The sequence below is a fragment of the Mauremys reevesii genome, linkage group 3 (genome assembly GCF_016161935.1).
Source record: "Mauremys reevesii isolate NIE-2019 linkage group 3, ASM1616193v1, whole genome shotgun sequence".
Classification (NCBI taxonomy): domain Eukaryota; kingdom Metazoa; phylum Chordata; order Testudines; family Geoemydidae; genus Mauremys; species Mauremys reevesii.
The window spans coordinates 122,283,905-122,296,974 of record NC_052625.1 but is presented as its reverse complement, the minus strand read 5'-3'; the positions used below and the strand labels follow the sequence as shown (position 1 = coordinate 122,296,974).

The following is a 13,070-nucleotide window of genomic DNA, read 5'->3' as shown; positions in this document are numbered from 1 at the left end:
TCCCCTCCCCCTCCCTGCGTGGGTCGGGAGGGACTCACTTGCAGAGCCGGGGCTGGGAGCTGCAGCCACCCAATGCCGGTAGGAGGTGGCCCGAGCTGAGTAGGGGCTGGTGTGGGTGATGAATCAGTGCCTCCCCAGCCCACAGTAACCAGACTTTGGGTGTCTGTTCAGTAGATCCAGTTGAAAATGGGCCACCTGGCCACTCTATCAGCAAAGCATGAATTGACCATGTACTTAAGTCGCATTGATTTCATTGAGACTTAACCATGCATTTTAGTTCTTTTCTGAACAAGGATAGATTTGGTTCATCATGGGCTTAAGTGCTTTGCTGAATCATAGACAAAATGATTCGTCTGATGATGAAAGAAGGTCTGTGGCAGACACAGGAATAAAACTCAGATCTCCTGAGTCCCTGTCCTTTTCTTTGTTCACAGTACCACCTTTCATTATCATAGCTTCTTCTCAGATGAGTGCCTATATTGTATCTGGATGAGGAGAATTCATACTTCATGATATGGGAGCATAACTCAGATAATGTGGGGTTATATGGAAAACTGCAGCTACACAGCTCCTTCCAAAGTGAAAGGAGAAGAGGAGCGGGCCCCAATTTTGGCCTAACTTTGTGTTCCTGCTTGGGGAATCTCAACCCCGAACTAAAGATAAGAAATTGACAGTGTGCATGTCTTACATGGTGAGCCACATCCAGTGTGCTAATCTTATCAAATAGGTAGAACAGCTCCCGGAGAGCCTCTGTTGGAGCCTTAAATGAAAACTGATCCCCCTGGCAGAACCTCCAAGAGAGGGCAGTGGTTGTACTGCTATCTGACCTTCCTGGGGGGGAGACACAGTCTGTCATGGTGGTCCCAGTGTGTATAGGGCTACATAACCTGTAATTTCTTACCATTATTTTTTATCATCATTATTTATAGTTTTATCTGATTTTATTATTGCAGCTTTTCATGTTCCATGATCCTTAAAGCCGTGTGATTGTTTCCATTATTACTATCGTTATCAATGCTGCTGCTTCCAAGGATTCCAATGAACCCTGCTAAGATCCAGAGTTTTTGTCTTGCCTTTTGACTGTTTATTCACTTACACCAACCTCTTCCCTATCTTCACAAAACCCAAATAAGTGGGTTTGGGGCAGGGATCCTCTGTGGTGATTGGTGAGGAATAGTCCAGATCCCTACCTAGGTTGTAGAGTCCAAGGGACTCTCCCTGTTGTATGCAGAACATTTTGAACAGGGGTGGGGTGGGGGGAAAACCTAGTTGGGGAGGCAGCCTGGTGACAGATGATGTGGAAAAAGCTGAAGTACTCACTGCTTTTTTTGCCTCAGTCTTCACAGACAAGGTCAGCTCCCAGACTGCTGCACTGGGCAACACTGTATGGGGAGGAGGTGAGCAGCCCTCAGTGGTGAAACAGCTTAAGGACTATTTAGAAAAGCTGGACATCAGGGCTGGCTTTAGGCCTATTCCACCAATTCCCCCGAATCGGGCCCCGCGCCTAAGAGGGCCCCATGCCCAGTGAGAATCCCTTCCCTGGCTAGAGGCGCCCTTTTAATTTTTACTCACCTGGCGGCGCTTCGGGTCTTCAGCGGCACTTCAGCAGCGGGTCCTTCGCTCGCTCTGGGTCTTCGGCACTTCGGCAGTGGTCCTTCAGTGCTGCTGAAGACCTGGAGCGAGTGAAGGACTCACCGCCGAAGTGCCACCATAGACTCAGAGCACCTCCTGGTGAATACAAGCCCCACGTGTTTTTTCACGTGTTTTTTTTAGTCATCCCTGCCGGGGCCCCGTCGAAACTGTTTGAATTGAGCTTCGCGCTTCCTAAAGCCAGCCCTGCTGGACATGCGCAAATCCAGGGGTCCAGATCTAATGCATTCAAGGGTGCTGAGGGAGTTGGCAGATGTGATTGCAGAGCCATTGGCCATTATCTTTGAAAATTCGTGGCAATCGGGGGAGGTCCCAGACGATTGGAAAAAGGCAAATATCTTTTAAAAAAGGGAAGAAAGAGAACCAGGGGAACTACAGCCTCACTTCAGACTAGATGACCTCCTGAGGTCTCTTCCAACCCTAATATTCTATGAACAGTGAATCCACAGAGACAGTGATCCCATGGGCTTGCCAGGGTCTTACCCCACTGACCCTCTCCATACTGCTGTGGATGGTGCCTCCATAGAGAATAGAGTCTAAAGAAAGGAATATGAACACCTTGTGACCTGCCTGCTCCCTTACACAGCTGCTGCTGATTTGAGGCTCCTAGATACTAATGAAAAAGGAGACATGATTTGGGTCTTTTTGAACTTTAGAGACAGTATGTTGTCTTCTCTGCAGCTTAAGAATATCCTTATGATCTTTTAACATTTTACTCCAGGATACATGAAATACAAACAGGAATGATTTTAAAGTACTGTTTTTACCAGTATCTGCTGACTTTCTTCAAGATCTTGATTTTTGAGTATAATGAAAGAAGATGAGGTTTATCCTACAGCAGCCTATCTTCAGGTCAACCAGTCTTGTATGATGGTTACTGTAAATGTCTGAGGGGGAAAAAAGGTTCATGTGGCATTTATATTTCAGTTCCATTCTGAGAAATTTATGAAGGGGGGAAATGATGCATGGCTTGTATTGATTGATGTTAATGGAATGGTGGGGTACTAGGAAGATGTGATCTACCTTGCAGAGATCCTAGGAAATGCTCCTGTATTTTTTGTGTTCAAAGAGGCTCTCATTTAGGAAGGCACTTAAGCACACATCCTTATATGTAAGCAAATGCTTAAGTCCCATTGTTGTTGTAATGTACTTTCCTGAACTGGAACCAGAGAGAGGAATGAAGAATTTGCCTATTGAATGGCTGTGTCTTGCTTTTTTTTGTGGGCAGCAGGGTGATTTCTTGTAATGTATGACTATGAAGAAAACATTTCATTCTTCCTCCTATTCTAGAATCAGGAATTGTTGCTTGTTCTTCAGAAATCCTTTCTAGTTTATCTTTTGTTTAATATTTTTTTTTCCAGATCTAAAGAATTAAAAGAACTTTTGGAAAACTATGGCTTTTATTATGGAAACAGTCCTTCAGTACTATTAGGAAACCAACATCATGTTTGAAACATGATGTACTGGTTTGGTTGGTTCTTAACTCCTTCCTGTCAGAATATTCTATTGCAGGAATTCATTATTTACAGCTGGTTGATAGGATTAGTCTTAAGTGTGGATGGATAAGAGAGAGAGATATTCGATATAATAGAAATAGTCCCCAGCAATCTACACACTTGCTCTGTCATAATTCTTTTGTCTAAAAGACACAGAATTTATTCATACAATGTAACAAAACACTTACAAGTTCTCTATTCATTTTTTTCCTCCTGTTACTTAGTGTTAAAAGAATTATTGTTCTGGAAACAAGTGTCTGAACTAGAATGCTTATATTATTTTTATCCTGGTGGCACACATGAAAGAAGAGGCACAGCATGGCCAAAACTTAAAAGCTGGGTTCCTGAAGTTAGGCTCCTAAGTTCATATTTAGACACCTGAATCATGATCTGATTTTTCAAAAGTGCCCAGTACCAACAGCTCCCTCTTCTTTAGGGCTCCAGTCCAACAAAGCACTTAAGCACATGTGTACCGTTAAGCACATAAGTAGTCCCATTGACTTTGTCTGTGCTTAAATACCTTTTTGAATCAGGGCCTGGGTGCCTAAATATGGATATGACATAGCCTAACTTCAGCTTTGAAAATCTTGGCCTCTCTGTGGATGTGGGGTTGGCAGGGAAGCAGGGGGTAACTGTGTGCTTTAGCTTCTTAAGATTTTTCTTTCTGAATCTATGAACCACGTTTTCCTTAGAAAAATCATTTTATCTTTGATTTTGGCTGCTGGTTTCCCTCAGCCTACTTCTCTTTTTAATAATTGAAAACTACTCTTCATTATTTACATAAAACTGTCTTTCTTGGGTCTGCTTTCTATAACCTTTCCCCGCCGAAGAATTTCAGGAATTCCCTGACTTTCCTCCGGGGGATCCTAGCCTTGATTTGTCTGAGACCTGGAGCTAGAGAGCTAGTAATTTTCAAAAAGTAACTACCTATATTTAAATCTATATAGATTTGTCATTTAAACACATTTTAAGACAGCCATTTATTTAGGATAATGTGCTTTTGTTCAGCTTTGCTTCTTTAGTGTCTGGTAATAAATCTCCACATGCAAAATGAAAGGCCCTTTAAAATAATAATAAGAAAAAAACCCCACACACCCTACGGGATATTTATTTCATGTGCTTTGCCAGGACTCTGCTGCTTGCTTGCTTTTTTCTTTTTTAAACGAAGACGTGTCAGAACCAGAGGCCTTATACACAGTATAAAATGACCCCAGCACAAACCTCTTGCATTCCAAAATCTTTACTCCACAGCTGGTAACATCAGCCAATCCAGCACTCAGTCTTGGCTGCTGTTAACATAATCTCTGCTTCTCTTTCCCTCCCCCACCTTAGCTAGCACAGTCAGTGATGTTTTACATTAGGCACAGTCATAATTATTCTGATTCTTAGGAAGTCAAGAGTTTAAGCTCTGTATTGAATTGTATCTATCTGTGTATTATACCATCCTCATCACTCCGGAATCTGAGTAAAGGTGTGTTTGTGGGAAAGGGCCTTTCTTTCCAAAAATGTAGCTTCCCTGATTTTAAAGTTGGTTGCTCAGAATGGGTTTTATCTGAAGTATCAATGTAAAAATGATTTAAAAGCCACCTGTACAGCACACATGTTTTCTTATAATTCCAGACTGAATCAGATTTCTTGTGAAATATGCTGTGATGGCAACTGTTGTCCAATGAATTGTGTCTAATGGCCCCCTTTCACTCTTGTTTGTCATCCCTAGGATATTTTAAAGATGGTTTGGCTGCCATTGAGACTTGGAGATCTGATGCCACAATGAAGACTCACACACGGGGGGCTCCCAGTGTGTTTTTCATACATGTGGTTTGCTTTGCTTTGGCCTCCAGCACCGATGAGAATCCAAGCGCTGTGATTCCTTTTGTCAATGCCAACTACGACAGCTACCCCATGCTGTACTTTTCTAAAGGAGAGGTGGAGGATTTGCGGATCAAGGCTGCCACTACGCATCAGCACATTGCAGCTCGTCTGACTGAGGCAGTTCAGACCATGCTGTCCAGTCCCCTGGAGTATCTTCCTCCCTGGGATCCCAAGGAGTTCAGTGCTCGGTGGAATGAAATTTATGGCAACAATCTGGGTGCCCTGGCAATGTTCTGTGTGCTCTACCCCAAGAATATCGAAGCCATAAACATGGCCAAGGATTACTTGGAAAGGATGGCGGCTCAGCCTAGTTGGTAGATTTTTATCTTTTTGTTCTTACTGCGTAAACTTTACTTGGAATTGAATGAGTGAAGGAATGTGTGAGAGTATGTTAGTATATATTTTTATATTTAACTTGATATGCTTGTCTTTTCTGAATATGCCAAATCATAATTCAGTTGTCTGTATACTTAGTTTGATAACAAATAATATTGAGAATTAATTTGCCCTCTATTAGAAATGGTGCACCAGCCACTCTTTAATCTCCATTGAGCATTATCTGTTATATAATTCTAATTGTGACAGAATCATCAGATTTACAATCCTGGAGTGACCTCCTGGCTCCGTTGAAGTCAATGGGGGAATTCCAACTTACTGCAGTGGGGGCAGGATTTCACCCCAGGTTTGTGCATGAGATGTTGGGTGGCTTTTTATCTTTGCCAGGCATGAAGGGCCGATCTCCACTACACTGTTAGGTCGAGGTAAGACAGCTTAAATCAACCTGCTTATGTCAGTGTCTACACTATAGCCTTCCTCCCACCGATGTAAGTGACCTACTACTCTGACATCATAACTCCACCTCCATGAGAGGTGTAAGGCTTATGTCAGTGTAGTTAGGGCAAAACAGTGGCTGTGTAGACACTGCAGTTACTGTTGTTGTATGTCTTGTCAATTTCATGGCAGGAGCTGTGAAATTGACAAGAAAGCCTGGGAGCCCCCACCCACTCACTCCCCTGAAGAGCTATGGGGCTGGACCCTACTCCCGGCTGGGAGCCAGGACAAGAATGGACCCCACTCTCCCAGCAGAGATCTGGCTGGACCGCACTCTTAGCTGAAATTGACATGGCTGCCTCGCTCCTGGTGTGTGTGTGGCGGGAAGACCCTGCTCCCCAGGGGCAATAAGCCCTGGGCTACTTCCCCCCACCTCCTGACAGGGAATGGGGAAGTGAGAAGCCCTGGGCGGCTTCCTCTCACCCACTTATGGTGGGAAATGGGGAAGCAAGAAGCCCTTAGCAGCTTCCTTCCTGCTCCGTACTGCGGTGGCTGTAAGTCGACCTAATATAGGTTGACTTATGTTTCTAGTATAGACATAACCTAAGATAGAAAAAAGATTACTTTCAGTGTAAGTAAGGGTTTCATATTCTGGCTTTTAAGACCAGTAGAGGAAATGTGAGAGAATATTCTTCATCGGTAAGATTTAATATTGTATTCGATGTCTTTTCCAGTGTTTAATTTCAAATTTCATAACATTGACTTAAATAAAAACAACAAGGAGTCCGGTGGCACCTTAAAGACTAACAGATTTATTTGGGCATAAGCTTTTGTGGGTAAAAAACCCACTTCTTCAGTTGACTTAAATCAAATCTGTCATTCAGAATGACATGTGGCATTTGCTTTCTTGAGTAAATACTGTATGAAATGTCTAATTTGTCAAAGCTTTTCAGTCCTGATTTGCAGCACCGATATAACATACTGTTCTTGAACCTGTCTTGCACACATCAGATTTTCAATTAATGAAGCATTGTGAAAAGATAATATGTCTCTTGAAGAAACTTTGCTTTTGTTTGTTTGCCTGGTCTTGTTTTCCCTTTGAAATTCATTTATCTTTCTTACTCTGGGGTTTTTATGTTGTGAGTGGTATTTATGTTTGAGCGACTGTGCTATGAATATAGAGTGAAAGGTAGTGCGTTCTTCTGTTGCTTGTTTTCTTTTCATTAATATCTGCAGCATTCATTCATCCCAGACCTAGGGAAAGGACAAATAGGCAAATGCATACCCCTTTGTAATAAAAAAAGGTAATAATTGGAGATATACCAATCTCCTAGAACTGGAAGGGACCTTGAAAGGTCATCGAGTCCAGCCCCCTGCCTTCACTAGCAGGACCAATTTTTTGCCCCAGATCCCTAAGTGGCCTCCTCAAGGATTGAACTCACAACCCTGCGTTTAGCAGGCCAATGCTCAAACCACTGTGGTTGCTAGACTACTAATGGTTGGGACAGCCAGATTAGCCTAAACCTGCTGAGGGCAAAGATGCTACAGGTTAGCAAATGGGAACCTGGGACAAAGGAAACAGGATTGAAAGAAACAAACCTGCAGAAACATCAGGAGAAAGAGAGCTAGCCAGGGAAGATCTTGGTCTGAGTTGGCTTATGAACCCCGTTATTGTGACTACGTTGCTTATGCTGTAGTTTATAGTAGATTTTGTGCCCACCTTTTTGTTTGGTCTCTTTCCCCAAGGTGGGGGGGGACAAGAGGGGGGACTAAATCATTCTATTTTCTTTTTAAGCTGTCTGGACTGGAAAATCTTTTTTCTTTATAAGCCAACCCTGCTGCTTGGTCTCTGACAGTCATCCTACACTCAATATGCAACCTCTGCTGTGTAGAGCAGTTGTTGATTTTCCTGTATTTTAATAGTAAGTGTCACTTTAGATCATGGTTTAACTTTTAGAGGGAAAACGTAATGGATTTACATTGCCTCTTAAACCTTGCTTTGTTTTCATACACTGCGCAGAGTTAACATTTGTCTCCCTGTGCCTTCGATAGCAGTGTGTTCTGAGGTCAGTGCTTCCCCTTTTCTTTAATCACTGTTCCTTATAGTTACAAGTGACAGACACAGAATAAAATAAAATGACAAATAAGATTATTCAAGATTAACATAAAAACTATCCGCTAATGCCTCTGAGCCCACATGGAGCAGCATGCAGGATTGAGGCTGTAGCTCTACAAAACTAGGCTTGGCAGAATTCAAAAATATCCATCAAAATTCTAATGTTTATTTTTAAGCATTTTTTTCTATTTTTATCTATTTATATTTTCACTTTTGTGGAAAATTATGCAAGGGGAATGGTCAGACCATAATTTAATGACAGTAGATGTTGAAATTCAACAAGTGAAAGCTTTAACTGTTGAAACACAGATTGTCAGCATCCCATCACAGGCCAAAATACACAAGAAAAATGTCTTCAAATCAAATTAATAAGTTTTCAAGGAGTGTTTTTCCCTACATTTTGTACATATCGATTATTATTTTTTCGTTGGTTTGTGCGTCTATGATGGAATCTACGTTTGTCAACATTTACTGATTAAAAATATAATCCTTCCAAGCCCAGATAAAATCCTTGGGAGAGGTGAGATAGAGAAAGAAGTGAATTATATGCAGGAAAAAGTCTTCACTGATTGCTTTTTAATAAAAAGCAGTGACTGTTCCTTATCAAAACCTATCATTGGCCTGCCCTGACCTAAACCTATTCAGAGTACCAAGCAAGTTATTTTTAATTTTTATTATTTATAAGGAGTCTTATTAAGAGTCTGTTACCCTGGAGATGTCCTCTGGGTCTCTCTACAGACTCAAGGTAGTCTCAGAAGGGATTTAGTTTGACTGTGAGCCCAGTCCTACCACATGGGTATCCCATGACTTGAAAAGCAGCAGAACTGCTGTGGTACTGCCGCATCATGAAGTGAGAGAGTTAAAAAACCCAACAAACCCTATCATGGTGGTCTAGTTTCTAGACCAGAACAGAGTGTGAGGTGGGGAGTAGGATGCAGAGATTCTGCACTGGCTGGGCGTTGTGGGAGAATGGCACAGAACAGAAGCTTTAGCCACACACCACAAAGGGGATTTTGGGAGAAACGTAGTGGCGTGGCAATTAGGTCCCCAAATACATGGATCAACAAAATTAAAAATCACACATTTAGTCTTTTAAACTTGGGAAAGGATTCCGTTCCCTGACTTCTGTAGCAATTTACTGCACAAATCCCTTTTTCTCAGGCCTTGCACTCAGGGGGAGAGAATTTGGCTCTTGAGCTATTCAAGATGTCCCAGCTTTCACTCTCTCTGCTACCCAGCAAATCATGGAAAGCAAATGTGTTCTGGTTCCGACTTCCCTCTCCAAAGTGAATTTGGGAGCCTTGGATAGCCACGGATTGCTACAGAGATGCTATGCAGACAACTCTTCAGACTCCAGTGTATCCACAAGATCAACTAAAGCGCCACAATGAAGATGACAGTTGACTACTTCACTCCTCTGGCACAAAGGAACTTTACACAATAAGAGTAAAGCTCATCTGTATGGGAGACAGAGTTTCTCGGGATCGTTCTCGCCACCTTTCACTCCAAGGGCAAGGTGTATTTCTTTGACTTTGCTTTCTCAACATAAATACATAGCAACACATGCTCCACTGCACACACTTTTCCCCCCTTGAGAGAGAATGAGAGAACAAACACATGACAGATTTTAGTTACATTGCTTAACATACTATTGGACTACTAGATGGAGCTCAGATACTACGCTGAGGAGCATGGTAGATGAACCTATGCAGAATAGAACCTTGCATGCACTATCATAGGAATGGAGCTTCAGAAAACTTGGACCTGTCTTGGAGTTTATTTAAATATACCTAATTTGCCTGGAATGATGGAAGAAAAATATCTTTCTTGTTGATATTAGTACAACCTCACTGATTTAATAAGTGTAAGTGTAGATAACATTGTTTCATTTAAAATGCCATTCTGTCATTGACAGGATTCATCTCAATATATTGGAATGTTTCAAATCTGGCTTTCTCAAAGTTTTGTTGTTAGCAGCTTGATTTCTTCTGCTGTTACATCTGGGTTTTGCTTTATTTTCTGCGAAGATGACACTGAATCTGAAAGTTAACACTCTTAATTTTTAAAATTGTAAGTGAAGATCACTTCACGTAAGTGTTTAAGATCTACCATAAAACCAAAACAGGAGTTTTGGTGACTTTGGCCATATTTAAATAAAATAAGTGTGATTCTGAGTGCCACAGGCTTTATTCCAGGGCATGATGGGAGTGTACTGAGAGTAAAAATTGTCATTTTAAAATTTCATTCTTGTGTGAATGAGGCTCTTTCCATTGTTTGAATATAATATATTTTTCCATAGTATAGTTATGATAAAGTATGAAACTGTTATATAAATTACAGAAAACCTAAGTGATTTTATATTTTTATTACAGTGATGAATTTATAATATGTAATAAAGAAAAACCTTAAGTCAGTTCCCATTGATAAGGTCTAAGCAGAAAATTGAACTGTTGGTTACAACAGGAAATATTGATAGCATATTACTGACTGCTACCCTGATGAAGGTTATTTTTAAAGTAAACAAAAAGCAACTATTAATGGAGAAACATAGTCAATCATTAAAGAAATAATATGAATGCAGAGGATCCTTTGGAATCTAGTAAGGAAGAAAGAGACAGCACGACAGAAAGTCAGTCTTCCAACAGTTAATCAAAAGATACATTTTAAAAATGTTTGCACCGGGACATTAAGAAGATAAAGAGACTCCATTTATCCAAATAATTAGTTTGATTTTCCTGGGATTTGACGTGAAATTTGTCTGAAATCTCAGGAAAAGTTTGTCCTTTTATTTAATCCATAGTATGTTGTTTGGGGAACCTCTTAAAGAAAAGAGGATAATTGTGGAGGTTATAGATTAGCTCCCTGGCATTTTATCTGTCATTAGCTTCTAGAATTTTTCCTAGCAAGAGTGCATTTTTGGCTCACGGGATATGTAATAGCGATTATTTCCATATGCTTGCTATGCCTGTTCCAGAAATGAGTGATGTAATTAGAGACCCACATCATGTAGACATAAGAGTCTCATCAGGTTTTATATTTTAAAGCATTTCTTTTTAACCCAGCCAACCTTAAAACTGTGCAATCCAATGCCCTTTACTTTCACAAATTCTCTGTCCTTATTACAGTGAGATTGGCCATTCTAAAAGGCAAAAATCTGTTTAGCAGAGGTCAAAATATTTTTTTCACTGTCCACAGGCCATTTTGTTAATGCAAACATTCCGCCATCACATTCCTTAGCAGAGAGTGCAATCTGAAGATAAGTCTTACTTGATGGGCCTTATATGTGAAAGAACTGTAGTCACGCAAATGCGAACTTTCTAACGAAACAGTAGTGAATGAAGCAATGACTAACAAGAGATTATGGTATTGTAAATCTCATCCCTTTTAACCCTTACCCCATTAGCCTTTTGGGATACCTTGTTCAAAGTTATGGAGCCCACCATACTCTTTCTATCAATGTCCAGGTACTGTTCAGGACAGAATTCACATATACTGAAAGGAGATTGCGCCATGACCATAAAGTTTATGGAGGTCTCACAGCAGGACTATCTCCTGGACACATAAGTAACTGCCATCTGATATATTCAAATAATGGTCAACTAGGTTGTTTTTTTCATAAGATTGTGTTATGGAAACTTCTGTAAGAGAGGCATGGAGGATACAGCAATCATTTGGCCAGTCCATTTCTTAATTTTTAAAAAAATCCAAAAAAAGAGAATCTAGAATTTTTTTAAAAGTAAATTTTATCATAAGGCCGAAGTGTTTCTTCATATATTTGCAACAGGCAGCTCAGCTTGGCTCACTAAGAAAGAATGGTTAAACTGATATTGAGAGTTTACAGTACAGCTCATTTTTGTGGCGTGTCTGGTATAAACATTTGCTGCAAAGTACCAGAAAGTCTGTTGAAATAATAAAATATAATATCTGTTTCTGAAAGGCACTGTACCTTGTTATGGCATTCAACACTAGTAAAACAAGCTTTATAACATATGAACCCAGAAGGATTATGATTAATACTAATTAGAACTACAATTTCCAAACAATTGTTCTTCTAATGATAGTCAAAAATCTGGAATCTCCCTGCATGTGTAGATAAAAAAAGAGAAGAGGGTGTTGGAGTGGCATGAAAGTGGTTTTAACAGCAATGGAGGAAGATGAATGAGACGGGAATGGAGGAGTCTCACAGATCCAAAAAAGAATGGTCAGAGTGTGCTCTGCTCTCCCCTCCCCAGCCCAGACACTCCAAGAGCTACATTATAACCAAATTCTCTTTTGTTTTGAAATGTGCTCTAGAAAACTTAAATTAGTAAGGAAAGTTGCATTTTGCCCTTTAGGTATGGCCAATGCTGATTTCCCACCCCCCACGTTTTGAAGTGAGCTGAAGTGAACATGACTATTAGTACTTCCTTTCTCTTTTGTGTACTAGCACCATTGTGAGCTTGTAACTGCTGCAGCAGAACTAGGAAAAGGAGCATGGGCACATCTTTTTTCCCAGGACCCCACAGAAATAGTAATGTGCAATTTTTGTAGATCTTTTTTATTTTCTCAGAAGCCACTCCAGCAAGCTACTGAGCACCCTCTGAGAGGTGCTGAAAATTCTCACACCTCATTGTCTACGTTAAGCGTTAAAGGTATTCAGCACATTGCAGGATTTACTCCTTTAGGTATGGAATGTGATTTCTTTAAATTAAACACCAGAGGACACTTGCTACCAAGATATAGAAATATTTAAGATCAGCCAAATTTGGGGGATTTATTGATATGTCCCTATTCAGTTTTACATTGGGTGTATTAACATGACAAGGGGTAATTTATTAGAGGTCTGATCTGAAGCCTATCAAAATAAATGGGTATCTTTTCATACACTGCAATGGATTTTGGAATGCCTGTGAAAATTAATAATTCAGGGATTAATGCAAACGCTGGTAGGTTTTTTTTAGTTTGGTCTTCTCTTGCATAGATAACCCAGGTCCAACCCTTCTTTCTAACCCCTGTCTCTCTTTCCCTTCGTGTACTGTCAGAGAATTCCTCGGATACTTCCCGAGTCTCACAAGTCCTTGGGAACTTCTGGAGACATCACAATGTCTAGATAATACCCATTATGTTTTGTCTTAGTTTTCAGAAGAATGATGTTGACAATAAGCTACTATGAGGCTATCTTGTGA

General features: G+C 40.6%; 1 protein-coding gene across 4 annotated transcripts in view; it reads left to right on the top strand.

The window, feature by feature from the left end:
- The window catches only part of LOC120400755 (dermatan-sulfate epimerase), a 267,676-nt gene that overhangs the window by 229,039 nt on the left and 25,567 nt on the right, over positions 1-13,070 (top strand). For 2 of the 4 annotated variants that reach the window (XM_039529703.1, XM_039529698.1), the window contains one exon: positions 4,864-5,332. In XM_039529703.1, the coding sequence (XP_039385637.1) occupies positions 4,864-5,332 (469 nt within the window). Of the gene's footprint in view, positions 1-4,501; positions 4,618-4,863; positions 5,333-13,070 lie in introns of those variants that run through there. The other 2 variants (XM_039529699.1, XM_039529700.1) reach the window with 2 other exon arrangements.